General features: G+C 40.0%; 4 protein-coding genes across 8 annotated transcripts in view; 3 read left to right on the forward strand and 1 right to left on the reverse strand.

The window, feature by feature from the left end:
• Positions 1–2,772, forward strand: part of trak2 (trafficking protein, kinesin binding 2) — a 28,406-nt gene extending 25,634 nt beyond the window's left edge. For all 3 annotated transcript variants that reach the window (XM_084128977.1, XM_084128979.1, XM_084128978.1), the window contains one exon: positions 1–2,772. In XM_084128977.1, the coding sequence (XP_083985103.1) occupies positions 1–772 (772 nt within the window). In that variant the 3' untranslated portion in view covers positions 773–2,772.
• Positions 1,487–27,023, reverse strand: trim25l (tripartite motif containing 25, like). 2 transcript variants are annotated; one of them, XM_084128986.1, is made up of 20 exons: positions 26,240–26,998; positions 13,877–13,972; positions 13,505–13,738; positions 8,856–9,015; positions 8,717–8,782; positions 7,853–7,891; positions 7,730–7,768; positions 7,601–7,642; positions 7,442–7,507; positions 7,287–7,355; positions 7,140–7,199; positions 6,418–6,486; positions 6,266–6,325; positions 6,110–6,181; positions 5,967–6,026; positions 5,498–5,569; positions 4,960–4,977; positions 4,783–4,848; positions 4,506–4,571; positions 1,487–4,390 (listed from the first exon to the last, which is right to left on the reverse strand). In XM_084128986.1, exons 1-20 carry the CDS (start codon positions 26,891–26,893, stop codon positions 3,816–3,818), a joined length of 2,583 nt encoding a protein of 860 aa, XP_083985112.1. In that variant the 5' UTR covers positions 26,894–26,998; the 3' UTR covers positions 1,487–3,815. The 2 variants fall into 2 exon arrangements, with proteins under 2 accessions (XP_083985112.1, XP_083985113.1); XM_084128987.1 differs by lacking the exon at positions 4,960–4,977 and having other exon boundaries at positions 5,486–5,569; positions 26,240–27,023.
• Positions 9,766–12,206, forward strand: LOC311092335 (zona pellucida sperm-binding protein 4-like). Its single transcript, XM_084128988.1, has 8 exons — positions 9,766–10,705; positions 10,785–10,972; positions 11,046–11,143; positions 11,215–11,372; positions 11,450–11,642; positions 11,712–11,859; positions 11,945–12,017; positions 12,096–12,206. The coding sequence occupies exons 1-8, from the start codon at positions 9,787–9,789 to the stop codon at positions 12,170–12,172; spliced, it is 1,854 nt and encodes a 617-aa protein (XP_083985114.1). The 5' UTR covers positions 9,766–9,786; the 3' UTR covers positions 12,173–12,206.
• Positions 14,918–24,437, forward strand: LOC311092336 (uncharacterized protein). 2 transcript variants are annotated; one of them, XM_084128989.1, is made up of 11 exons: positions 14,918–15,381; positions 16,371–16,436; positions 16,653–16,742; positions 17,597–17,671; positions 17,888–17,977; positions 18,819–18,893; positions 19,110–19,192; positions 19,988–20,093; positions 20,189–20,259; positions 20,347–20,566; positions 22,115–22,254. In XM_084128989.1, exons 1-11 carry the CDS (start codon positions 15,289–15,291, stop codon positions 22,127–22,129), a joined length of 984 nt encoding a protein of 327 aa, XP_083985115.1. In that variant the 5' UTR covers positions 14,918–15,288; the 3' UTR covers positions 22,130–22,254. The 2 variants fall into 2 exon arrangements, with proteins under 2 accessions (XP_083985115.1, XP_083985116.1); XM_084128990.1 differs by lacking the exons at positions 17,597–17,671; positions 17,888–17,977; positions 18,819–18,893; positions 19,110–19,192 and adding an exon at positions 24,087–24,437 and having other exon boundaries at positions 22,115–22,261.

The raw sequence follows: 27,023 nt of genomic DNA on the forward strand, positions 1-27,023 counted from the left end.
CTCTGCCTGTAGTCCTTCTGTCAGCGTTAACACCCCGAGTTCTCTCCGGACCGGTCCCAGTACTCCAGTGACACCCTGCAGGTTGAGTCTGGGTGATTGTTTCCCGGTTCGTCGGCCTGCAGCGCCCCCTGGTGGTCTCGCCAAGCTCCTGCTGGAGAAAGGCATCTCTGCTCAGGGTCCCGTCGCTGAGGCGGCACCTAAAAAGCCTCTTTCCCTCCGTCTTCTTCCCAGCACTCCTCCAAACTCCCCTTCCCACTCCCCATGCCCCTCCCCAGTGCCCTTCGACTCCCGATCCACCTCTTCGGACAACTTTCTGGCATCCCGTCCCGCTGAGCTCTTCCTGCAAGACGTTTACGGGCTGAAACTCGGTCGTGCCTCTCGTCCGGATCTCCTGAGCCCTGAACAACCCTCTCACGGCCAGTCAACCAAACCGGACCGCCACGGCGTCAAGCTCGTGGAGCATCTGCGCAAGCTAGGCTTGGATAAAAAAGTGCTCCAAGGGTCTGATGCCGATGGTGCCCATCCACAGGAATCTGCCACCTTCCTAGCAACAGGAGGCGGCAGCTTATTGGACGGGCTTAGGCGAAATCAAAGTCTGCCTGTTATGGTTGGCCGCCGTAGCGCATCCGTTTCCAGTCCGCCATTTCCTGTCCCGCCCCCTCACCCGACTTCATTGGCCCTTCCCACTCCTCCATGGGGGAACCCAAACGAACCGCGCCGCACACGTAGACCCGCCTCCCTCTCTCAGGCCCCGCCCCACCTGCATAATTAATAAGGATGTGGGAGGGGTCAAAACCGTCAGTTCCCCTTCCTGCCACCCGTAAACAGACCAAAAGAAGCCGAAAGACATTTAAGGTTGTTTTTAAAGCACAAAAAAATGAAGGGAAAGTGTTGATGAAGAATTTAAAGGCCTTATCATAGCACTCAAGAGGAAATACAGACTTCTAATACAATTTTCCCCCCGTCTTTTTCTTTTCTTTTATGGTTTATCTTCACCCCTTTATCCTTATTTACTCTCATTAACACTTCATCGCACTTCTGTTCTGTCCATTAATTCATGAGGCTGTGGAGTTGTGAGGTGGCGGAGAGCAGGAAGGAATACGTACGTGTAGAAGGATGTTGAATGTTGGATGGATGGAAGGAAGGAAGTTTAAAAGAATGCTATAAAGTTCTGGGAATATGAAGGTTTCTGTAGGTTTATTTCGAATTTTCTGTCACTTTGATTCATCCTAGTGAATCATTTAAACGAGATTGAGGTGATGAACACAAACAAGAATGGAATACGCAAGTGAAATGAATGTTAGCGTCTCCACAGCCTCATTTTAGGAGTTTGTCTCGATTCATTCAGCAGTTCCTGAGAGTTTCCTGCGTTATAGACGTTTAGTAGAACATCTGCCTGCCTGTATTGTCGTTTTTATTGTCTGTATTTTTGCATCATTGCAGGTGTAGGTGGAAGATTTTGTGTCCCTCATCATTATAGTGTATATGGACATAAGCTTCTCTTATTTTTTTTTGCACTGAATTAATTGGTTATTGGGAAAGTTTGTCACAAAAGAGCACATCTGGATTGATTTGAGTTTGTTACATGTAACCTTATACTAAATGTTGTATTATTTGAATTATGATATTCAGGGACTGTGTATTAAAGGGAAAGAGTGATCTGTCCATATGTACATTTGGAAGGCATCACTGCAGATTACACTCTTCAAGTTTGGCTTAAGATGAATATGCGACTGAAACATTAATTATTCTTGGAGTTTGATTCTTTTGATCACAGATTTTTTGCTCCAGTTTCTCATTTATTAGAGTAGGATACATTTGATTGTTATTTTCTATTGTCATTCTCTTTTGCGTTTACATCCCTTAAATATAAAACATGCAAATTGTATTTTTAGTGAATACAGAATCCCTACTAAAGTAGCTCTAGAGATGGTCTTGACACTTGACCTTTGACCCCTGGATGAATTCCAATTGTGTCATCCTCACTTCTTTTCACATTTTATGCACTTTTCGTTTTTAACCCATTAAAATAGTGTTTTTAGTAAATATGCATTACATGTGTTATCTAACAATGAGGTAAACCTAGAGTATGTTAATAGATTCATCCTGAGCGATATCTAATATGATTTACTAGCCGTTCAGTTAGGAATTATTAATATATATTTCTTGTTTTTGGTGGAGTTTGAGAAGGGACTCAAGATTCAAAGGCCTTTTTGGGTTTAAACCAAAATTATTTGTCTTACTAAAATATGACTTGTCATTTTATAAGCTAAAACTTGTGTTTTGTGTTTGTGGTAAACTGACTTTTATGCTTTGTAGTAAACACAGTGACAGCACAGGGAAAAGCATCAGCTTGCTGTCAGCTATTCCAGTGAACAAGAACACAAACTAATCTAAACGTGATTCAAACTAAACGTCCGTTTCGGATCACATCATACAACAGAGTAACACCAGCATGCTTGCTGCATATATACATCACTAGCTTTATCTCTAACCCGAGCTGAAGTGTATGGTACTAAACGCATGATTTGATTTAAGTATCAAAGTGTCCTTATTTCCATCCTGCTGTTGATGTCATCAAGCTGCCATTCAGGTCAAAGGTTAATGCTTGAAGATGATGCCATAAGTTGTGACATTAAGCACCAAATGATTTCTTTTGTGCGGTTGACCTAGTAACCACAGCCTTGGTGTGTGTTCCTGTGTTTAGCTGTCAGAACCCTGTATCAGCATCATTATGTTGGGTTTTTTTTATAATAAAACAAACAAAATCAACTTTGGTGTCCCTGACGTTTCATCCTAAGGAGTTTGAAAACTACACAAGAGCTGAAAAATTGCTTTTTATTTATGTTCATTTTATGTTTTAAGTATATCATAGTAACAGTATGATTCATTTCCCTTATTAAATTGTGCAAAAGTTACATTAGATTGTTTTTAATGTAAATTAATAATTGTTAACTTATATTAGTAATTATTTGCCATAAACATACAATCCTGATTCTAAAAAAATAAAATAAAAAAAAACTGGGAAAATACATCCACCTTGTACCATTTTTTGCATTTATATTTTTGACAATTAAGCAAAGTTACAGCCCAAATCCAATTAGAATAATGAAAAAATTGTGATGTGAATTAAATATTTATATTATTGCAGATGTAAAATTAAGCACGTTTTGTATGATTTTTACAGTGGCATTTGTTTTTGACAATTAAGCAAAATGACATACCAATTCTAATTACCATAAGGAAAACAAAATATTGCATAAAACATTAATTCACATTAAAGTAATAAGATTTTTTTATTTTTACTATTGCAGTTTTTATGTATAGACAGTATGAATATCATTGCTGTTTTGCAGTAATGAAAACAATCATTGTATAATTAGAATTACAAACAAAAATTAAACTAGAAGCATTACAGTAATGTGAATTTATTAAAAAAATAAAATAATGGGTAACACTTTAGTTTAGGGTCCAATTCTCACTGTTAACTAGTTGCTTATTAGCTTGCATATAACTAGGATATTGGCTGTTTATTAGTACTTATAAAGCACATATCAATGCCTTATTCTGCATGACTATATTCTACATCCCTTAATCCACCCAATACCTAATCTTAACCTTACTAACTATTAATAAGCAGTAATTAGGAGTTTATTGAAGCAAAAGTCATAGTTAATAGTGATTGGACCCTAATTTAAAGTGTGACCAAAAAATAATTGTCTTACCAATAGACTTGATTTTTATTGATATTTTTTTTCCTATTGATTTTGCGGTGAAATATGCCCCGGAAATGTTTTTTTTGCGATTCGCTCCGTTCACAAAGGACAGATTTTAATGCTGTCTGACGTGGAGCTGAACTGACCCATAGCGAAGTCGAGCCCGACGCCGACCCCACAGCCCACCCCGAACGCAGCGTACAGCGAGGCTGGGAACGACCCATGGAAGACATGGAGAGGAACCAGCCCGTCATCCACGCTGTAGAAACCCAGAGTCCCTGCGGGCCGGTCCAGAAACACCCCTACACGGGGACTGTAGGTCACAGGGATCTCCTCCTTCTGATTGGCGTGCATGGCAGCACAGCACGTGTCTGACAGCTCCAAGCTCCACGATTGGCTGTTATACCCAAGCCCCGCCCCTGGAGCCGCCCCTTTGCGGGGCATTGAGGCACTGGCCACACCCAGAGACGAGCCCCGCCCCCTCCACTCCACCTCCCAGTAGCAGCGCTCAGAGGAGAGGACCTGGACACACAACACCTGCGTCCAGCAGTCGAAGCGCTGAGGGAGGTCCGGGAACGCCTGGGACGTCTGGTGAAGAGTGGCTACAGTGTCTCCGTCAGACAGGACCAGGCGCCGGTGGGCTGTGTTTGGGTCCAGGGTCAAATCACAAGCATCTAATGGAGACCGAGAGAGAGAAACAGATGAGAAGGAGGGTCTGAGAAAGACTGGACAGAAGCTAGTGATAGATAATAGAAGATAATCAGACGTCATGAGGAGGAATAAACTCACACTGCAGGATCTCGTCTCTGGTCCTCGGCTCTGGGGCCTGAATACTGTCAATGCTAATTTCTCTCACTGTAAAGAAAGATTGAGACAACCAACAAGCTGTGAGAAAATATGATCATTCAAATATTTAAGAAAAATATCTATCCACCTGTGTGCGCGTGTGTGTGTGTGTGTGTGTGTGTGTGTGTGTGTGTGTGTGTGTGTGTGTGTGTGTGTGTTCCATCCATCCATCGTTATGCATATAGTATAAACTGTAAAAGATAACGTTGTAAATTCTCACATGTGGGAAAAGCAGGATTGATGAAGGAATTGTCAGTTGGTGAGTCCAGGAAAAGAGAGGGATTCACTGCACAGAGAGAAAGACAGAAACAGTTTGTTTTCCTTCATGTAATTAATTTAACAAACCTCACCATGATGGAATAGGAAAAGCTACAACCCATAAACCGTCAGGCATTACCTTGTGTTGGCTCTCCCCCTACAGAGAAAACAGAAACACATTTATAAATGCATTTTGTTGAAACGTCTGTTCTGCTCACCAAGGCCACATTTATTTGATCAAAAATACAGTAAAATATTATTACACTTTAAAATAACTTCTCTGTGAATATCTGGAAAATATAATTTATTCCAGTGATTTCTTTGAAATATAATGTGTCCTTGTTGAATAAAAGTATTAATTTGTTTCAGAAAAATGTTATCTAATGACCCCAAACTTTTGAACGATTGTGTATGCTTTATTCATTTATGTTTATTAATTGTATAAATGTTTTATTATTTAAACGGTACAATTTAGGTTTTCCATGACCAATTTTCATCCTCTGTTGTTTCAATGTAGAGTATTTAAATCTATAAATTCAAATAATTTACAATCTACATCATTTTATAAATGTATAAAGTATTTTAAATGGTTAATTATTCACATTAATAAAGCATTTAAACTGTAAAGTATAATTTCAAATAATTCTTTAATCATCTGCATAAACTGATTGACTTACAGACACTGGCAGAGGCGGGGCTACGCGGCATCACTGACTCCGCCTCCTGTATAGTGGGTGTGGCCTCTTTCACTGTGATGGTACAAATGTGACAAAGGTTTGGTACAAAGGTGGTACAAAGGTTTGAAATCTAAATTTAGTCGAAAGATTTTCCTTTGTTTGAAACATGCCTGAAAACAACACACCATAGCAGACAAAAATAAGGACATTGAGGTACTTGACATTTGACCACAGTTCACATGAGACTATGAGCAGGAAATACAGGCGTTTATCTGGATGCTAGACAAACCAGTATGACCAGTAAAGATTTCTTGACAAGCCTTACCTTGGTTTCTTTGTGTGTGGGTTTATGTGGGTATATTTAGGGTACACATTTGTCCCTAGAAGTTAGTAAGCTTTATATTAAAGCAATAGAAATCATATGTAGTCATTTAGACTGCAAAGTAAACGTGTGTATTCTTGAGCTCACCCGTGTCTTGTCTCTTCTTCCTGTTTCTGGGTAAGAGAGAGCTCAGACTCCATCTGTCCGCTGATGAAGAAGAGAATGAGGAAATTTAAGAATAAAATCCTGAACTCAACACTTATTCCAGGCAGAGTGTGTGTGTCACTCACATTGTCTGGCCGGCTGCTGTCGGTCCGCAGCGTTTGAGCTTTGCTGTGAGGGACTCGGACTTTCTCCATTGACTGTTAGAAGGAAAACAGGCATAAACATGCTATTCCCAAAGGAGTCTGTTAAATGTCCATGATGGGACCTGAATCAAACGGCACCTTGCTCTTTGTCCTCTCTCCTCAGTCTCGGTCTGATTGAACTCAAGCTCCAGCGGTCCGCTGAGAATTGAGAGTAAAACAGCTTTAAAACATTGAAACCCTTCATTTAAACCTAAATGACAGTGTGTGTGTCTGTACGTGTGTGATTTCACCTGGCTCTTCATCACGTGTGCTTCTGCTCTGTGTGCTCTGACGTCTCTGAGAGCTTTGATTTTCTCTTTCTAGAACAGAATCAGGACTAAAATCATATTGATAAAACACAAAAATGAACAATAACACATGAAGTGACACTAGCGTGAATGGTAGGAAATGTCCGAATTATTTTTTTTTTACTCTAGAATCAGATGGAAAAAAAAGAAATTGTATTTCTGGGACCATTTAGACTAGAGTTTTTCTGAGATATTTTCTCCTCTAATTCTCATTTGTATTAGTATATGAATTTATTATTTAAATTGCATCTATAATATTTAAAGATTTACATTTATAAAGTATTTAAATGGTACTTTAAAGTTTATAAAGTATTTGAAATGGTACTTTAAAGTTTATAAAGTATTTAAATTGTTTTTCCATATGAAGATCAATGTGCCAATGATGAAGTGATAAAAAAAAAAAGTTTATTACAGTAATTTTCATAGTCTAATATTAAAGGAAATAAATAATGTATTATATTAATAATAAATAATAGTTGAATCATTCAAAAGTAAATATATCTAGTAACACAGTATGATAATGAGACAGTGAAGAAAATGTGTTTGATTATCATTAAAAAAAAGTATGTAATGAAAAATTCTTTATCGTAATAAAAATAGGCTTTAAAAAAAAAAAATAGGATATGACGTGTACATCTTTGTGAGATTCGTCCAATGAAACCCACCCTGCTCTCTGTTTTCTCCTCTCCGTCTCCCTCTTCCTGAACTTAAACTCCGGGTGTCTGCTGAGGAATCAAACACACAGTGATCAAAACTACACCGGACAGATGTTTGTCTTCAACAGATGTTCTGTCTTTATTTCTCCTTCTCACCTTCAGTGTTTTCTCTTTCCTCTCTTCTTTGTGTCTCTCTTGGTCTCAATGAACTGCGACTCCTGTCGGCTGCAGAGTGAGAAACTATAAATGACAAACTGCAGATGATTACAGACATGACACAGGAGTACGAGTGTGTGAGACGCGTGTCTTACTGTCATCTCTCTCCTCTCTCGCTGGTCGGGCTGGTCTTTGGGAGTTTGTAACACCTCTGTTAACTGCTGTGCAAATATAAAAACTATTAAAATCCTACATACAGTCACACAAACATTTCTGTCAGAGTAAATCATATCACTTTGAGCAAACTGTCTCACCTCTTGGCTCACTGTTTCTCACGGCTTGTGGACGTGTGTTCACTGAAGAAAGTACAAACAAAAAAAAAACCTTATGGCACACCTGATATTTGACTAAATTAAATTACATTAGGAACTTAAAAGTTTTACCAGATCCTCGTGTGCTTACTGACGGCAGCGGTGGGGGTCCTGAAACATATTCACATACATTAGATATTCTATATTCTAAGACAGAAAACAACAATGCACTGGTTTCATTCATTGTTTTCATACCTTGCGCACGAGCAGCTCTGGTTCCTTTTCCAGAAAACACTGTGATGAATACAGGGTAAAGTGCTGAGAAGGTTTATAGACAAATGACACCCGAAACTAGGACTCAACCAAACACTGTGTTGATCATATTATTTATAATATCAATTTTGTGTTACATACACACACACACACACTCACTCGCCACTTCATTAGGTACACTTGTTCAACTGCTCATTAATGCAAATATCTAATCAGCCAATCACATGGCAGCATCTCAATGCATTTAGGCATGTAGACATGGGCTGTGTTTGAAATCGCCCTCTATACCCTCATTCACTCTCTCCTCCATTACTCCACTAATATAGTTCACTTGAAGGAGTGAATGAAAACGAGTGAGTGAATTCGGACACTGTGCACCGGAAGAGCTGCTGATTTTGCCTAGTTTGTACTTGCTGTTTAATAATCATTTGAAATTTAGAAAACTGGCAGCTCCAGTAGTAATGAAAAGATTTATCTTGAACTCTGTCATGGAAACTAGCATGTATGAACCTTAATTAAACAATTTAAAAGGAATTTATACCTGTATGATATATTACGCTTTATTGAACATGACAATGAGTTCACTATAAAAAAGAAAAATAATTATCACTTTATTTTAATATTTTGTAATTTTTTTTATAATAAGTTTATTTTATATTGTTTTATGTATTCTTATAATTATTTTTATTCATATGACTGGCATCATTTTATCTGTCTCTGTTTTTGTTATTTATATTGTTGCATTGGCATTCCACTTTGAAATTGAAAAAACTATCAGATATGACCTTTTTTTTCTTCTTCTTTTTTTTTTTTTACTAAATGCAGTGAACTCAAAAATTGACTTACGCTTCATTAAGCCTCCTGTTTTCTGGCCGTTGCGGTCTGCCACCGTGAATGGTGTGGTGTTGAACACTGAGGAGAAACACAGATAATGACCCTCCAGTGACCCTGTACTTGACAGCATTAGTTCAGTGTTTGTGTGTACCTGTCTTGTTGATCTTGTCCAGCTCCTGGTCACACATCTCCTCCACTTTCTCCCTGAGCTGGACAATGACGCTCCTGACGGGATCAAACGTGGCTTCAGGGTTGGCGGTCACAGCTCCCAACTCTCCCCCCTCCAGCGGACAGCACAGAGACTGATACGTCTGTGGAGACCAGGAGAAGAACACGGCATCAGAGACAGTATGAAGAGATTATTCATTTGCGTCTCTTAGGTCCTGTTTATAGCTGGTATTAAGATGCGTTTTGGATGATCAGATCACAAGTGGAGACACTAAATACAGGTGTAAACGGGGTCTAAAACATTTTGAGCTTGTCCACTTTCAGACACTTCCAGAGGGAGTCGAAAACACATTCGACTGGATTGCTTTCGTAGTGTAAACGCTCATGTGGTCGAATGTGTTCAAACAGCCACAAAAGACCGTCTACTCTCTCCGTCTACTGAACTAATGCGTAAACATTATGGGAAGAGCTCTAGCCAGACGGGATTTAAACTTCGTCAGATGAAGACCCAAGTTTGGTTTGAAGATGAAAAACGTACCAAGCACAATGTTCTCTCCCCATTCCTGATTTCTAACACACACTCACAGTGTTCGGCTGGTCTGTCAGAGCAGAAACTAAAGCTGATGCTCTCCGTATGTTTTTCTGTCGTCTCCGGTCACGTTCATATGTAAATTGCACAAGCTTATTTTGTCCATTAGATCAAAAGATCTGAAAAAAAACATACATTTACCAGCCCATAAACCCTCTCCTTAAGAAACAATAGAATCACCTAGTTGCATAAACTCCCACTCGTGCAAGTCTGGAGAATCATGACTGTTAATGAAGAGGGAGGGATTATCATTAATTAGCCAAAGTCTGTAGAGTACAAAAAGACCAAAGGGCAGTACCTCAGCAGTGTGACTAGCTGTTGAACAATGGCAGGAAGTTGGTGTGTGGGTCAGTCTCTGGCACTTTGTGTTTGGTTCTGTGCGTTCAGTCATGCTGTTCCGAAGTGGAGTGATCTGCCCCAGAATCCTCAAGCTCTGATGTTCCAGCAAACTGACCAGCGGTTTCAAAAGCCAGTTCAACAACAATCTAGTCAATGGTTTCCTCAACAGGTTCAAAAGCCAGTTCAACAGCAATCTAGTCAATGGTTTCCTCAGCAGGTTCAACAGCAAACTAGTCAACAGTTTCCTCAGCAGGTTCAAAAGCCAGTTCAACAGCAAGCTAGTCATCAGTTTCCTCAGCAGGTTCAAAAGCCATTTCAACAGCAAGCTAGTCAATGGTTTCCTCAGCAGGTTCAACAGCAAGCTAGTCAACAGTTTCCTCAGCAGGTTCAACAGCAAGCTAGTCAACAGTTTCCTCAGTCAGTTCAACAGCAAGCTAGTCAACAGTTTCCTCAGCAGGTTCAACAGCAAGCTAGTCAACAGTTTCCTCAGTCCGTTCAACAGCAAGCTAGTCAACAGTTTCCTCAGCAGGTTCAACAGCAAGCTAGTCAACAGTTTCCTCAGCAGGTTCAACAGCAAGCTAGTCAACAGTTTCCTCAGCAGGTTCAACAGCAAGCTAGTCAACAGTTTCCTCAGCAGGTTCAACAGCAAGCTAGTCAACAGTTTCCTCAGTCAGTTCAACAGCAAGCTAGTCAACAGTTTCCTCAGTCAGTTCAACAGCAAGCTAGTCAACAGTTTCCTCAGCAGTTTCTGCCTAAGCAGCCAGTGGCACAGGCAGAGCCCCTTGACAAATGTACTGTAGCTGATTATGAGCAGATCCAATGTGGACCCCCTGGTATCAGTGGTGCTGAGTGTGCTGCTATCAACTGCTGCTTTAATGGACAGCAGTGTTACTATGGGAAGGCAGGTAAGAGTGTAGAGTCAATGTAGAGGCATTCATGTTAAACTGATCCTCAGCAATAACCTGCTCTTGTAACTCGTTCCAGTGACTGTCCAGTGTATAAGAGATGGTCAGTTTGTGGTAGTGGTGGCTAGAGATGTTACGCTGCCTCGATTGAGCCTGGATTCAGTCCGTCTCCTGGGTGGAACTGATCCAGCTTGCAGTCCTGTGGGATCCACACCTTTCTTTGCTATATACCAGTTCCCTGTCACTGCATGTGGCACAAGCATGATGGCGAGTAGCTGATTGTGGTTTTGTTCTGCATGGCTTAGAATGGATTGGATGCTAACAATGTTACTATTTGCAGGAGGACAGTGGATATGTGGTGTATGAAAACAGAATGACCTCCTCATATGAAGTGGGTATCGGACCACTTGGTTCCATTACAAGGGACAGCCATTTTGAGTAAGTGATGTATGCTTTATCATAAATGTGAATCATTGACAAATGCTACAAGCTCACTGTTTGTTGTCCAGGCTTCTCTTCCAGTGTAGGTACTCTGGTACCTCTGTGGAAGCTCTGGTTGTGGAGGTCAACACTGTTCCTCCACCTCCACCAGTAGCTGCTCCTGGACCCCTCAGGGTGGAGCTTAGACTGGCAAATGGTCAATGTGTCACCAAAGGCTGTGCAGAAGGTAAGTGTTGGTCCCAAGTATGCCTAAAGCCTTTCTAAAACTCCAGTTTCTAGTTAAGACACTGCATTCTTCCTCAGGGGACGAGGCATACACGTCCTACTACAGTGATGCTGATTATCCAGTTACGAAAGTCCTGCGGGAGCCTGTGTTTGTTGAGGTGCGCATTTTGGAGAGGACCGACCCCAACATTGTCCTGATGCTGGGACATTGCTGGGCGACATCAACCCCCAGTCCACTCAGTCTACCCCAATGGGATCTTCTGGTTGATGGGTGAGTAAGGCCAGTCTTTATCCATCTAGTGTGCTGTAAGGCATTTCTGACTGCCTCTTTGCCTTTCAGATGCCCTTACCAGGATGATCGTTACCTGACCACATTGGTTCCAGTGGCTGGATCATCTGGTCTTCAGTTCCCAACCCACTACAAGCGCTTTGTTGTGAAGATGTTCACATTTGTAGATCCAGCATCACTGGCTCCTCTGCAGGAAACCGTATGCTCTGCAGCCTTACCTCAACCCTTAATATTAGTGCTTTTTACAGTGAGTTCTATGGCTTAACCCTTTCCCCCTCTGTTAGATCTTCATCCACTGTAGTACAGCGGTGTGCCATCCCTCCTCTGGCTCCTGTGAGCAAAGTTGCACTAGGAAAAGTGAGTGCTTGCTGTAAGTTGACTTCAGGAACTGAGAATTTATTTAAATGCCCCTCATGCTTTTACCACTCTTTACAGGAAGAGACACGCACGTCAAGACCATCTCTAGTGGGCAAACTGTGGTGTCTAGTGGACAAGTTAACCTTGTCAAGTGAATTTAAGTGTTTTAATAAACCTCATGAAACTCAACATGTTTCTCTTTGGTATTCATTTCTGTTTGGCGTTGGCTGTTTCATGACTGTTCTCAGTTTGACTTCTGCACTACTAAACCTTTTTCTTTTGTGCATTGAGTTTTGTCTTGAACTAAACAAGCCAAGTTTCTGCCTAAGCCATTTAACTTTACTATTTGCCGAGTTCTAGTTGTTAACTTGGGCCCCTGTTCATGTTTCACATATCAAATTAAGGTTTTAGCTTCTGTCTGTTTGAGGCTTTACATATGACTTTATGGCTGGACTAGCATAACTGCATATATTGATGCCCAAACCCCTCTGAGGTCACTCGTTGGCTTTTTTTTTTTTCAGTCACGCAGTATAGAATCATATCTTGGGATAAAGGATGAGTGCAGGTTGAGTTTTTGGTTTTTTTATCAGGCTAGTCCCAGTAATGTAGACTACTTTGACTTTAAGCATTTATCCCTTAACTGTTGTATCCCAACTAGGTAGCTGTCCAAGGCTTGTTTACACCTGGTACTAAGAAGCATTTTTGTAAATCAGATCACAGGTGGACTGTGGTAAATGAAGGTGTAAAAAGGGGCTTTTTTTTTTTAGCTGCTTTATTTTTGGCCACTTCCAGAGGTAGTCCAACACATTTGACCAGATTGCTTTCATAGAGTAGATGCTCATGTGGTTGAATGTGTTCGAACAGCCACAAAACGATGTACTCTACTGCTGACCTAGTATGTAAACATTTAAGTGTGCTAGCAGGTGTGATTTAAAGGGATACTTCAGCATTAAGCTTTGTATCAGTAGAAAACCTGTAGTATTTTCGAATTACTGTGCTTCCCTCCCTCATGTCCCCCTGAGACGAGAGATTTGTCTTTTTTTGTCTGGAAAAAAGTCATAAAAAAAACTGTTTCAAAGAAAAAAAACAATCCAGAATAGCTAAAACATCTAATATAAAAAAGGCTGAATTCAGAATGGCAGAAATAGTACTAGCATAGGGAAAAAGGGAAAAATTGACTTTTTCCCTTTGAAGAAAAAAAGAGGCGGTTTAAAACACCAGGTGTAAACGGGAATGTGTCTCCCTCGTCTACTTGTGATCCGATCGATCAAAACACCTTAATACCAGGTGTAAACAGTGTCTCAGGCAAGTGGCCTTTCTGTCTTTTAAATTTATGGAAGCCCGCAAACATTGATTTTAGAAAACCCCACATGTCCCCAAAATAGATTAACCAGTGGTTCTCAACAAACTTCAGATCTTGCTGTGGACAATAGAGGGGCCTTGAAGTCAAAAAGGTTGAGATCCACTGGATTAAACCATGATCTGACCTTCAGGAAGTAGATGTTGTCCTGGCAGTTGATGAGCTCTTTGAGTTCTCCATCTTTATTCTTCAGCTGTTTGACTTCGGCCTCCAGTTTGGTCACAACGTCCTGGGTTTCATTGAGCTTCTCCTGCCCAGCCGAGACCATCACGTCCTGGAGAAGATCCAGCATCCGCTGCACTGACTCCTGGAGCTCCGACAGGACCGCATCAGCCTCGTCCCGCACCATGTCTGAGGAACGCTACACACACACACACACACACACACACACACACAGTGAGGATCCTCCAGACTGTGATCTTGAGCAATGGAACTCATAAAACCAACAGAATATGCATATATAATGTTGTTTTGTTGTGGGAGTGTCATAAATATTTACCGTGAGCGTGTCTAAGACTTTTTTCATGTCTTTCAGTTCTCTCTCTCTGTCCTGGAGTCTCTGGTGGTTCTCAGACAGAACTGCGCCCAGCTCTTTCTAATTCAACAACAATGATCAACGCACAAAACAAGTGTTTAGAATAGACTGGAATGTGGACTGGAATGAATATGGAGTAGAACAAGACTAGGTCATGAATACTAAAGCACACTTACACATAAATGCAGCACTTCAGAGTAAAAGGTGAGTCATGTTTTTCATACAGTGGCAGTGAAAGAGCATTATTCTGAATGATGTCACTGCCTTCCTTGCATGTGTGATCATTTTCCAGGCTCACTGACGTTATGACAGATGTCAAAAATATAATGTCCTCAAAGCAGTTGTTATTCAAATGGAAAAAGCTTGGCATTTGTGTACCTTATAGAAAATTGCTTTAATAAGAGATGCTTGTTGTAACTTGTATATTTGTATATTGTAGCTTTTGAAAACAATGTGACCAATAAACATTCAACACCTTAATATTCATCAGTATTATTGATCTGACAGCACTGATGCTGTTGTGTGAGAACTGAACTGAGCTGGATGATGATATCGTTTTGCAGAACTGCTTTATAGATGAAATGAACTAATTTGATATTTGATGATCTTTACAACTGAACTGAATCAGCACTGAAGTGACTTCAGTTGAACAACAGCCAAAATGAATAACAGTTATTGTATAAAGCGCTATAGAAATAAAGGTGACTTGACCTAAAGTGGCCTGAAATTTCCTTTAAATAAAAGCATTGTCATATACAATGGTATAATATAATATAATTCATTTACCATACTTATATCCGATAATAATATGGTTTTATAATGGGGATTTATAAAAAATAATTATAAACCAATATGACCAATATGGTATTGTGCATGCATCCTTAATTATAATAGTGCCAAAAACATAAACGATAAATGTTGACACCATGTTAGGGTTATCAATGTACCAAAATGACTCCCATTTATGAACCTTTTACTGGAATGTGTGTGTGTGTGTGTGTGTGTGTGTGTGTGTGTGTGTTGGTATATGTGGTTTACATGGACAACACGCCAGACATTTCACCTGGGCTCCACGGACCTAAGGGTAATACGGGGACTATGCCAAGGTCCTCGTAAATCAAAGAGTGTAACTGCATTTGTTAGTGTCTGAACAACATATATTCTCTTTTTCTTTGAAAGTCCTCATTTACCACTTGACCTGATTTTGAGTGTATCCCAGTGTATAGAACAGCGACCCCACAGCTGGGTTTTATATTGCAGTTTCATACACATTTCTGATACACACGGTGCATTTTGGCGGGCCGTCTTGTGATTGGCTGGTTTGCGCATGTGGGCGGTAACAAACGGAAGTCGACGGGAAGCTCCGCCCACAGCACATGGCCCAGCTGTCGCTAATTAAATACCTAATGGACCACACCTCGGAAGTGTCAGCTCGACGTCGTTGGATTTACTGGATTAAATACATACAGGTAATAATTATATTTATAAATATAGTTGCATTTTTGCATTAAGTGTTTCTTATTTGCAAGAAATTGTAACTTGTAACTTACAATTACTGTAAAATGCTATATATTTACCACAATGTTAGCTGAGCTAGCTTGAGTGGCTATCAACATATCCTGCTCATTAAGCCTCAGGCTAAAGAGGTGGAGGACAGCAGGTAGAGATGAGGACAGAAGTAACATTGCCAGCAAGTCAAATTTGGTAGTTTTGTTTTTAAAATGAAAGCTAGCTAGGTTAAGTTGAGCTTGTGGCTACCGCATGGCTTAATGAGCAAGGCGTAGCTAGTTAAAGCCTTAACTTTTATTACAGACATTGTGTTTGTTTTATAGAATTAAATACTTTCTTAGTAGCCCACATTATTTTTTTTAAATATGAAGTTGCAGTGACACAGGAAGGCTGTTATATCATTAATATGAGTACTTTCAGGCCATTAAATAAATGTAATGTGTTTATGATGTTCTGTTAGTGTACTAAACCTGTAAGATAAATTAATTGGTACCTAGTAACCAACCACAATGATCAATATACAAAACATGAGGGGCAACAGACCTGACAAGTATCTTGTGCAGTGTGTAGAGTGTTATATATATATATATATATATATATAAGTTAAAAACAGTGTTTTTATCTTCTTGACTTCATTTAACTAACTTTGTGAAATTGTTAGTTCTCATATAAGAAATGCTTTAACCATAGAACATTTCACATACCAAAATACTGTACATTTTCCATCTAGCTTCAGGTGGAACATGATTTTTATAGCTTTTGTTAGCACCACCTAACCACACCATAGATGATACTGACCATTACAGAATGTTAGAACAAAAACAATGAAGTCATCAAATGCTGTGTTCATCAGAGTGTAGTTTTCATAATCCACAGTCTACTATAAATATATATATAATGTATAATATTATTATTATTATTATTATTATATATTTTTTCCTTTTTACAGGGCCTTGATGATGAAATGGCCCCAAAGATGTGTGGCACCACAAATCCCCCTTCCACAACTGAAGAGGTATGTCCTCACAAAAGATAGATTTTTATTAATATCTTGCACTTGATTGTTAATATCAAAGACGTTGTCAGTGAGTTTTAAAGCAAGGTTTTCCTCCGTCTTTCTGTCAACAGTAGAATGGTTTATTTTTTTACTCAGACGTCAAATGTCCTCTCTAGTATCACGCTCCCAGGACTTTCTCTTTATTGTCCTTTGTCTCTGTTTCATCTTCTACAGCTGACCACTGAGAGCAAGTGCACCCATACAGCCGCCAGCCACCCGAATCAGACTAGTCCAGAGCTCAGCCCACTCACCAAGGTTGGAGAGGTAAATTAAATCTCATGTACAACTTATTTGTGGCAAAATGTTAAATCTGCCAACCTATTTCAATGTGTGTGTGTGTGTGTGTGTGTGTGTGTGTGTGTGGTCGCCTGAGCAGAACATGCTTTATGTGGACAGTCGCCTGAGCAGAACATGCTTTATGTGGACAGAACATGCTTTATGTGGACAGTCGCCTGAGTAGAACATGCTTTATGTGGACAATGGAATGGAAGGACATTTGTCTAAATGTGCCTTTTCAAACTTCAGTCAGTATAATATCTGAGTGTATGTGTATCAAACACTGAACCCCACCCAAACATGACTTGGGAGGTCCATACAGTTTAGAGGGTCCCGTCCCCAGAGGCATCACTTTGGTTTTTAAGAACACTTGGACTGCCTGCATTGGATCTTTATGTTGGTTTAATGTGAATGCTAAGTCGTTTGGTTACATGTAATGGAAAGGCACCCATTCAACAGCACTGACGAAAATTCATGACAAGATGTCATTTAAAAGAATCATAGCAAATCTAAGAACTATAAAAGACTAACCCCTCACTCCATGTAAAAGCTTAGTCAATTATTCTAGAATTGCAATCATTCTACGAAGTTGGCTGACAATAGATAAACAACAAAGTAATCAAATGCTGTATTCATCAGAGTGTAGTTTTCATAGTCTACAGACTGTAGTCATGTGGCCTGTTCAGTGTCTAAAGAACCGTTTCAGAGACTACATGTTTTCCACAAAACACTCACTGAAATACAGCCATGATATCTTTTCACTGAATGCTACACAGGGAACATCTTGTCTTGAAGATATTTATTATAATTTATCTTTTTTTTTTGTTTTTTCCTTTTTACAGGGCCTTGATGATGAAATGGCCCCAAAGATGTGTGGCACCACAAATCCCCCATCCACAACTGATGACACTGAAGAGGTATGTCCTCACAAAAGATAGATTTTTATTAATATCTTGCTCTTGATTGTTAATATCAAAGACGTTGTCAGTGAGTTTTAAAGCAAGGTTTTCCTCCGTCTTTCTGTCAACAGTAGAATGGTTTATTTTTTTACTCAGACGTCAAATGTCCTCTCTAGTATCACGCTCCCAGGACTTTCTCTTTATTGTCCTTTGTCTCTGTTTCATCTTCTACAGCTGACCACTGAGAGCAAGTGCACCCATACAGCCGCCAGCCACCCGAATCAGACTAGTCCAGAGCTCAGCCCATGCACCAAGGTTGGAGAGGTAAATTAAATCTCATGTACAACTTATTTGTGGCAAAATGTTAAATCTGCCAACCTATTTCAATGTGTGTGTGTGTGTATGTGTGTGTGTAGTCGCCTGAGTAGAACATGCTTTACGTGGACAATCGCCTGAGTAGAACATGCTTTACGTGGACAGTCGCCTGAGTAGAACGTGCTTTATGTGGACAATGGAATGGAAGGACATTTGTATAAATGTGCCTTTTCAAGCTTCAGTCAGTATAATATCTGAGTGTATGTGTATCAAACACTGAACCCCACCCAAACATGACTTGGGAGGTCCATGCAGTTTAGAGGGTCCCGTCCCCAGAGGCATCACTTTGGTTTTTAAGAACACTTGGACTGCCTGCATTGGATCTTTATGTTGGTTTAATGTGAATGCTAAGTCGTTTGGTTACATGTAATGGAAAGGCACCCTATTAGTTATACTGGGCTAGAAGAAGTCAGCTCCTGACACTGAGGCTAACCACAAATTCCCCATCTACAATTTAAAAATATGAAGAAGGTATATCTTCATATAGGATATGCTTTAAATAAGCTGCATTCAAACATTCAAAGGAAAAAAACAAAAACTCAGATAATATCTACAAGGGCTAATTTCTGTACAAACCTTCAATTTCAATCTCATCCAGTGACTTCCCCTGGATGCTACAAAGGTTTCCTTTCTCCATTTGACAAAAGCAGTTTGGAAATCTTAGCAAGTTGTGTTGTGGGAACTGGTAATCTGTAGAAGTCGCGGTGAACATGAATGTGTTCATCAGAGTGTAGTTTTCATAGTCTGTGGTCTACAATATTTTGTTTATTTGTTTTTTTCCTTTTTACAGGGCCTTGATCATGAAATGGCCCCAAAGATGTGTGGTACCACAAATCCCCCTCCCACAACTGATGACACTGAAGAGGTATGTCCTCACAAAAGATAGATTTTTATTAATATCTTGCACTTGATTGTTAATATCAAAGACGTTGTCATTGAGTTTTAAAGCAAGGTTTTCCTCCGTCTTTCTGTCAACAGTAGAATGGTTTATTTTTTTACTCAGACGTCAAATGTCCTCTCTAGTATCACGCTCCCAGGACTTTCTCTTTATTGTCCTTTGTCTCTGTTTCATCTTCTACAGCTGACCACTGAGAGCAAGTGCACCCATACAGCCGCCAGCCACCCGAATCAGACTAGTCCAGAGCTCAGCCCACTCACTGAGCGGTAAGGTTGGAGAGGTAAATTAAATCTCATGTACAACTTATTTGTGGCAAAATGTTAAATCTGCCAACCTATTTCAATGTGTGTGTGTGTGTATGTGTGTGTGTAGTCGCCTGAGTAGAACATGCTTTACGTGGACAATCGCCTGAGTAGAACATGCTTTATGTGGACAGTCGCCTGAGTAGAACGTGCTTTATGTGGACAATGGAATGGAAGGACATTTGTATAAATGTGCCTTTTCAAGCTTCAGTCAGTATAATATCTGAGTGTATGTGTATCAAACACTGAACCCCACCCAAACATGACTTGGGAGGTCCATGCAGTTTAGAGGGTCCCGTCCCCAGAGGCATCACTTTGGTTTTTAAGAACACTTGGACTGCCTGCATTGGATCTTTATGTTGGTTTAATGTGAATGCTAAGTCGTTTGGTTACATGTAATGGAAAGGCACCCTATTAGTTATACTGGGCTAGAAGAAGTCAGCTCCTGACACTGAGGCTAACCACAAATTCCCCATCTACAATTTAAAAATATGAAGAAGGTATATCTTCATATAGGAAATGCTTTAAATAAGCTGCATATAAATAAGATGCGCTATAAATAACAAAATACAATGCAATAAAAGGGTAATCATATGTATCAGGTAAATTAAATGTCACATTGGTATTGGATTTAAAATTAGATATCGACATGTTAATATGAAATATCTTTCTGTCCAAACTATGTGGCGTAAATATGAAATATCTTTGTCCAAACTAAGTGGCATAAGTAAACACTACAATAAAATTTTTTGCCAACAGTGTCAAAAACACCGCCTTGTGTGCGCAACAGTATCCTCCTTGGACAAGTGTGTTCGTTGTGTGGGACCCGTATCTTCCTTCAAGTGGCTTGGCTATCGATGCACAGGTTAGATATTTACTGAATTAGTATAGAGTGTGTTGTGCTCTAACCACTTAAATAGACCTGCAGTGTTAACATTATTTTACTCAAATGTGTTCCAGTTTGTTCAGGGGTCTGGCATAAATCCTGCCTCAAGCAAATTAAAAGAGATGACTTTAACAGCACAGCACAGGTGAGTATCTACTAAGTGAGTGTTGAACTTGAACTGTCTATAAGATTCAATCACCATGTAAAATAATTTGCTTTCTCACCAATTCAGGCGCAGCAGTCTCCTAAGGCTTCTGATGATGAACTGCTGTCAGTTCAGGACAAAGTTCCACATCCAGCATTGGACCAAATATCATCTGATGATGCTGAGGACATGTCTGACAAGGAATACATACCTGATTCGGAGTCAGAATATTCTTTGTCATTACTTGCTAGTAAAGGAAACCTTTGCAGCATCCAGGGGAAGTCACTGGATGAGATTGAAATTGAAGGTTTGTACAGAAATTAGCCCTTGTAGATATTATCTGAGTTTTTGTTTTTTTAGATAAACATCTAGACTTGGCGTAGTTAGCATCCCTTTCCAAGAAAAAAAAAAATCACCTTTCATGTCCAAGTATGAGTCGAGGACTACTATTCAGAAATATAAACTTAAGTCTACAGTATGGCTGGACAGTAATTCAAAATTATGTTTGTGTAGGTGCAGTCAAATTACTTTAAATATTAACCTAATATCATATTGTGTAATCATTTATCTTATGTGCTCATGGACCACATTAAACATAAACGCAGGTATAATAGCTCAAAACTACTCAAGTAAAAATAGTTACTTTGCAAAAAGTACAAAACCAAGTACTATCTTTTCCTTATTTGATGTGGCTATTTCAACCACAGATTTTTATGTCCAGCTATTTATGAGAGTTTTACCAGAGCTGTAAACTATTTGAGTAAATGTAATTAGCAACTGTACTTGAGTATATTTTTGGCTACTTTGTAGTTGTACTGAGTATCAAAGATATTAGCTAATTTTACTCTACTTGACTACATTTTTGAAGAAGTAAATGTACTTTTTACTCCAATACATTTGTGATGAGTAATGCAATTACAAATTACATTTTGCATGGCACCTAACTTTTCTTTATGGCAAAAACAAACTGCTGCAGAAAGTGATATTTCCATCTAAGTGGCAATGACTGAACTATATCTTGTGCGTTTTGCCCTTAATCACCCAAACTTTTCAACAAGTCTACTTTACGCGAATGCGAGTGCATTAGTAGGTGCTAAATCGCAGACGTTTGATTTAGATCAGGACTGCAGCCAGTGATGAGTCCAAAACCAGCACATCCAGTGCAATTAGACTTTGACTATTTAATTTTACTTAACAATTTTTTTTATCCACATTATTGACAAGGCCTTTTTGAAGGATATTGGTTTACGTGTGGCCTTTTTGTGCACTTGAGCTTAACTGAGACTTGAGAGTTTGTAAACGCTTAAATAGATAGTTCACCCAAAAATGAAAATTGTCATCATTTACTCACCCTCAAGTTGTTCCAAACTTGTCTTTGTTCTGCTGTACTAGTCAATGGCTGGCAAAATCTACTTGGTTACAAAATATCTATCTTTGTGTACAGCAGAACAAAGAAATGTATACAGGTTTGGAACAACTTGAGGTTGACTACATGAAGACAGAATTTTCATTTTTGGGTGAACAATCCCTTTAAGAGGCTGTTGTGTCGACCCTGATTTATTAGACTATTGAGGTGTTCAGTTTTATTTAGATTTTAGAAAATAAACATGACTTCTCATTTTACAAATCAATTGTTTCTTATTTTCACCTGCCTGTCTCAGGTGTCAAGGACTAGTGCATCTTTGAGCCTAGATTTAGTATAAGTAATACTAAAGTATTGTTAATCACTTTTACTCGTATTGGTATTGGTGACTTGTAATCGAGTAATTTATGCTGCAAGGTATCTGTCTTTTTACTCAAGTATGGTTTTCAAGTACTCTTTCCACCTCTGAGTTTTACTAATGCCATTTTCCAGATGAGATTGCGTTAAGTGATGCTGAAGACAGTGGGAGTGAATCTGATGACAGCAACACAGATCTCACCGCATCAGAGCTTGGAACTGTGGAGCCTATGGATATTGACTCTACAACCACAGAGCAAGACCATGACATGGGAGACTTTGGTATGTTAACTCAATTCATAGTCTCTGCTGATAAAATGTATTTTTTCCTGTGACAAAAGTAACTTGTTAAATTATGTTTTCAACAGGATCAGTGTCATTTGTGTTGTCCACAGTAGGTGAGTGTACCTCCCTCTGAAGGTAAGATTCAGATTCAAGAGGTTTATTGTCTATGCACAGAAGAAACACACTGGTTTATACCCTACAATGAAATTCTTACTTTGCCCAACTCCCTTAAAGGGATACTTCACCATTTTTTCATATTAAACCATTATTCCCTTAACTAAGATGAGTTGATGCATACCTCTCTCGTCTCAGTGCGTGCACTTAATCGCTCTGGCGCGCGGCGACAGTTTGATAGCACTTAGCTTAGCCCAGTTCATTCATTAGGGACCAAACAGAGATGAAGCTAGAAGCGACCAAACACCTCCACATTTTCCCTATTTAAATACAGTTACACGACCAAGTATGGTGACACAAAATAAAACGTGGCGCTTTTCTAAGCGGGTAAAAAGGATAACTATAATGTATGGCGAAATAGCACTTCGACTCGCGCAGTAAAAAGTCACGTTGGTTCTACTGACAGAAGTGAGAGGGAGAGGATTTTTCAAGTGTGACTTTTTACTGCGCCGAGTCGAAGTGCTATTGAGTCCCAAGTGCTATTCCGCCATACATTATAGGTATCCTTTTTACCCGCTTAGAAAAGCGCCACGTTTTATTTTGTCACCATACTTGGTTGTGTAACTACTCGACTTACTGTATTTAAATAGGGAAAACGTGGAGGTGTTTGGTCGCTTCTAGCTTCATCTCTGTTTGGTCCCTAATGAATGAACTGGGCTAAGCTAAGTGCTATCAAAGTGCTGCCGCGCGCCAGAGCGATTGAGTGCACGCACTGAGACGAGAGAGGTATGTATCAACTCGTCTTAGTTAAGGGAATAACAGTTTAATATGAAAAAACAGTGAAGTATCCCTTTAACAGAAGGATTATTATGCACGTCTTTGTGATGTTTTCAACTATCAAAATGCAAGAGTAATCTTAAAGAAAGAGATATGAATAAATAGCCCTAAATTTAACTGTACTGCATTTGTACAAGACATCTTGTCTGCAAGGGAGCATATACACTTACTTTATTATCAGGAAATGTATACTGAATTTGAGATAAAAGTAAAGTTACCTCCTTCTCTTCACATGTTCTCTTGATTGCCCATGAGTACGTTCTATTAATTCTCTTTTTGGCAAGTTGGTTAAAAGACTAAAAATAAATTGGTCTGGATGACTGAGACACAACATGCCACAAAATCTGGAAGATTAAGAGGTTAAAAGTAGTATTAAGCTGATTGTTACGTACAGTTTCAATTTCAAGACTAAACTTTCAGACCAAGTTCCAACACTATTTAGCTAACCTTATGAAATCAGATTTAAACTGAGAATCAGACCTTAAACCCCATAGTCTTGGTTTCATTTAAAATACAGTGTGTTGAAGTACAATGCCAAAATTACTTAAGACATGTTACTAATTGTAGTATTACTTACTGTTAATTTAGTTACGAATTAATTCAAATAGCAAAAGGTTTGGCCACATAAATAGATGAACAGCAAAGACATTCTAAAAATACACTCCATATTGTCCACACTCTAATGTGGGTTAATAAAGTTGGTGAAATCACATCGAGTGAGACACCAACTGATACCCAGAGTGAATTAAGAAAAGTAAACTGCAATTTCTTGTCTACTGTGGCATTAACTGAACTCATGTTTTGATGGCTTCAACTGGACAACACATTTTGTTTGTGATTTATATTCTTTTTTTGTTTGCCTATCTTCCAGGGAATTATGCTGATGAGGAACATGGATCCAGATGAGTGGCGAAGAAAGTGTGGTCTAAGGCTGAGGTCGCCGCAGTAATGCGACACTTCAAAGGTCATGTAAGCATGGGAAAACTGGCCACCTAAACTGAACGCAGTCACTGCAAACTGGTGGAAGACCCCGTGTTGGCACAAAGAACAGTGCAAAATATAAGGGACTTTGTACGAAATAGAGGAATAGCTGCACAGAGGCAGTCAGAAAAAAAAAGATTTAAATACACTGACAATTGTGGTGGTGTTTCTATGTTTGTGTTAAAGGAACACGCCAACCTTTTGGGACTTTAGCTTATTCACCGTATCCCCCAGAGTTAGATAAGTCCACACACACCCTTCTCATCTCCGCGCGGCCTGTAACTCTGTCTGACGCACCCACCGCTAGCCTAGCTTAGCACAAACGCTGGAGGTAAACGGCTCCAGCTAGCATACTGCTCCCAATAAGTGACAGAATAACGCCAACATTCTCCTATTTACATGTTGTGATTTGTATAGTCACTGTGTGTACGAATAACAAGGTCACATGATACACAGCCGTCTTCTAACCGTATACACACTGGGAACTATATTCTCATAGATTTTACTATATAGAAGGCGAAGCACTGCTGGCTGGAGTGATTAGCGCAACCCTCTGAGCGAACTCTCTGCTCCTCACCACGGGCTTCTCAGGTCCTGCGAGCAAATCCCTCCGCCCAAGTAGCAGTGCTTCGTCTTCTGAGAATATAGTTCCCAGTATGTATACGGTTAGAAGATGTCCATGTCTCATGTGACCTTGTTATTTGTACATGCTGTGACTATACAAATCACAACATGTCAATAGGAAAATGTTGGCGTTATTTTGTCACTTATTGGGAGCAGTATGCTAGCTGGAGCCGTTTACCTCCAGTCTTTGTGCTAAGCTAGGCTAGCGGTGGGTGCGTCAGACAGAGTTACGGCACACACCGAGATGAGAAGGGTGTGTGTGGACTTATCTAACTCTGGGGGATACGGCGAATAAGCTTAAGACCCAAAAGTCCAAAGTCACAAAAGCAAACTGTTAAACAGTTTTTAGTTTTTTTTATATTTTATTTATTTTTTGTTATGAGCAACCATGGGTATTTTGAAGTTGGGTAAGAATAACTTATTTGATTAAATAAACTTAACTTAATTTAATTTAATTAATCAATCAACAATTCTATTGATCAGCATTACCAAACGTGGACGTTTTACACTAGAAACAAACATTGATGTATTATTTTAATTGAATACTGTGAAGCTGCTTTGATACAATCTGTAATGTGAAAAGTGCTATATAAATAAAGTTGACTTGACTTTTTTCCTCAATTCTCATTGTCATGGCACTGGTGTTGTGTGACAATCTATTGTTTAGCTCTTACAGGCTGTTATCTGGCTGTTAGTCAGTGTCACCAACTAACAATGGTGATGTTAGAGTTGTGCAATGAAATAATAATTCAAGTCCCATTAATGCTTGGTGGTGTCAGGTTAATGTGTATTTATGTTAGTGTATTTATGTTAATGAGCAAGTGACGTCATTGTCCCTTTAAAGTCCCAATAATGTTTGTTTTGGTCCTTATAAGTCACATATTCTTCAAAAAGAGAAATGTCTCTATAAACCACAATAGGTTTAGGGTGGTGTGTATCACGCTCTGAAGGGTGTATCTGAAGTCTAAAGTGTCCTGAATTTTTTTCAATTTTTTTTGAGTGTTTTAATCGAATTCTCATAGCTCTAGGACCTCAGGAAAGGGTAGTCCATCTAAACCACCACCGGGCCTGTTTGGAGAAAAAGTCTGGCTAATCCACATAAACCAGTATGTGTGTGTGTGTGTGTGTGTGTGTGTGTGTGTGTGTGTGTGTGTCCTGGTAAACCCTTCATTATGGAGGCAAAATGTCCCCACAAAGATTGGCAATATCCGAAATTGGGAAATGTTTTGGTCCCCATGAGGAAAACAGCTTATAAATCATAAGTGTTGTTTTTTTAAAATATAAATGCAGAAAGTTTTCTGTGATGGGTAGGTTTGGGGTTAGGGGATATAATATACAGTTTGTCCAGTATACAAATCATTATGTCTATGAAAAATCCCCATAAAACGTGAAAATTGTGTGTGTGAACTTGGTTCCCACCTGTTTCTCGGAGCGCTCCGCCTGTGTGGACAGGCTCTCGTGGCCCTTGTGCTGGTTACTGGTGCAGAGCCAGCACACGTACATCTGGCACGAGCGGCAGAAGAACTCCTGCAGGTACTTGTGCTCGGGGCAGATCTTCTCACTCAGGTTCCCGGTGGGCGCGATCAGCTCGTGGCTCTTCATCTTGTCCTGCATGTCGTGGGGTTTCAGGTGAGTCTCGCAGAACGATGCCATGCACACCAGACACGTCTTCACGGCCGCTGTGGGCGCCGTGCACCGGTCACAGGGCACGGCGGAGGCGGACAGGGGTTTCGGGGCTCCTTTGCTCCGTGCGCGCGCGCGCTCTGACGCGGAGGATGCCGCGCGCCGCGCGCTCTTGATGGACTCGCGCCCGGAGGTATTCAGGGTCCCGCGCCGGAGCTGCTCCACGGCTTCAGCCAGCATTGTGTTCCGGCAGAGAGTGGGACGAGGGTTGAAGGCCTGCCGGCATTCAGGACAGCTGTAGGTTCCGCTTTTCCTGCCTTCATTATCCCAGTAATCCGCGATACAAGCCTTGCAGTAACTGTGGCCGCACGGGATGGTCACGGGGTCAGTGGGCAGATCCAGACACACGGGGCAGTTAAACTGCTCCTCTGTCCACACACGACCGCTCATTCCGAGGGTGTAAATTCAAATTAATGCTATAATAAAATAAAGCTGAACCTAATCTACTCCACACACACACCCGTGATTCAGTGTGAATGTTCCAGCTGTGAGAGTGTCTGTCTGTCTCTCCGGTTTGACT

This window comes from Abramis brama (genome assembly GCF_963993115.1).
Source record: "Abramis brama genome assembly, chromosome: 11".
NCBI lineage: Eukaryota > Metazoa > Chordata > Actinopteri > Cypriniformes > Leuciscidae > Abramis > Abramis brama.

What these genes read in the sequence shown, in the direction of transcription:
- LOC311092335 (XM_084128988.1), top strand. Translation starts at nt 9,787, where the DNA reads ATGGCAGGAAGTTGGTGTGTGGGTCAGTCTCTGGCACTTTGTGTTTGG. An exon ending in GTGTTACTATGGGAAGGCAG is followed by an intron (nt 10,706 to 10,784) that starts GTAAGAGTGTAG and finishes AACTCGTTCCAG; the next exon opens with TGACTGTCCAGTGTATAAGA. An exon ending in CACCAAAGGCTGTGCAGAAG is followed by an intron (nt 11,373 to 11,449) that starts GTAAGTGTTGGT and finishes ATTCTTCCTCAG; the next exon opens with GGGACGAGGCATACACGTCC.
- LOC311092336 (XM_084128989.1), top strand. Translation starts at nt 15,289, where the DNA reads ATGGCCCAGCTGTCGCTAATTAAATACCTAATGGACCACACCTCGGAA. An exon ending in CATGCACCAAGGTTGGAGAG is followed by an intron (nt 17,978 to 18,818) that starts GTAAATTAAATC and finishes TCCTTTTTACAG; the next exon opens with GGCCTTGATCATGAAATGGC. An exon ending in GCTTGGCTATCGATGCACAG is followed by an intron (nt 20,094 to 20,188) that starts GTTAGATATTTA and finishes AATGTGTTCCAG; the next exon opens with TTTGTTCAGGGGTCTGGCAT.
- trim25l (XM_084128986.1), bottom strand. Translation starts at nt 26,893, where the DNA reads ATGAGCGGTCGTGTGTGGACAGAGGAGCAGTTTAACTGCCCCGTGTGT. An exon ending in AACAGGAGGCTTAATGAAGC is followed by an intron (nt 7,892 to 8,716) that starts GTAAGTCAATTT and finishes TATTCATCACAG; the next exon opens with TGTTTTCTGGAAAAGGAACC. An exon ending in GAGAGAGGACAAAGAGCAAG is followed by an intron (nt 6,182 to 6,265) that starts GTGCCGTTTGAT and finishes TCCTTCTAACAG; the next exon opens with TCAATGGAGAAAGTCCGAGT.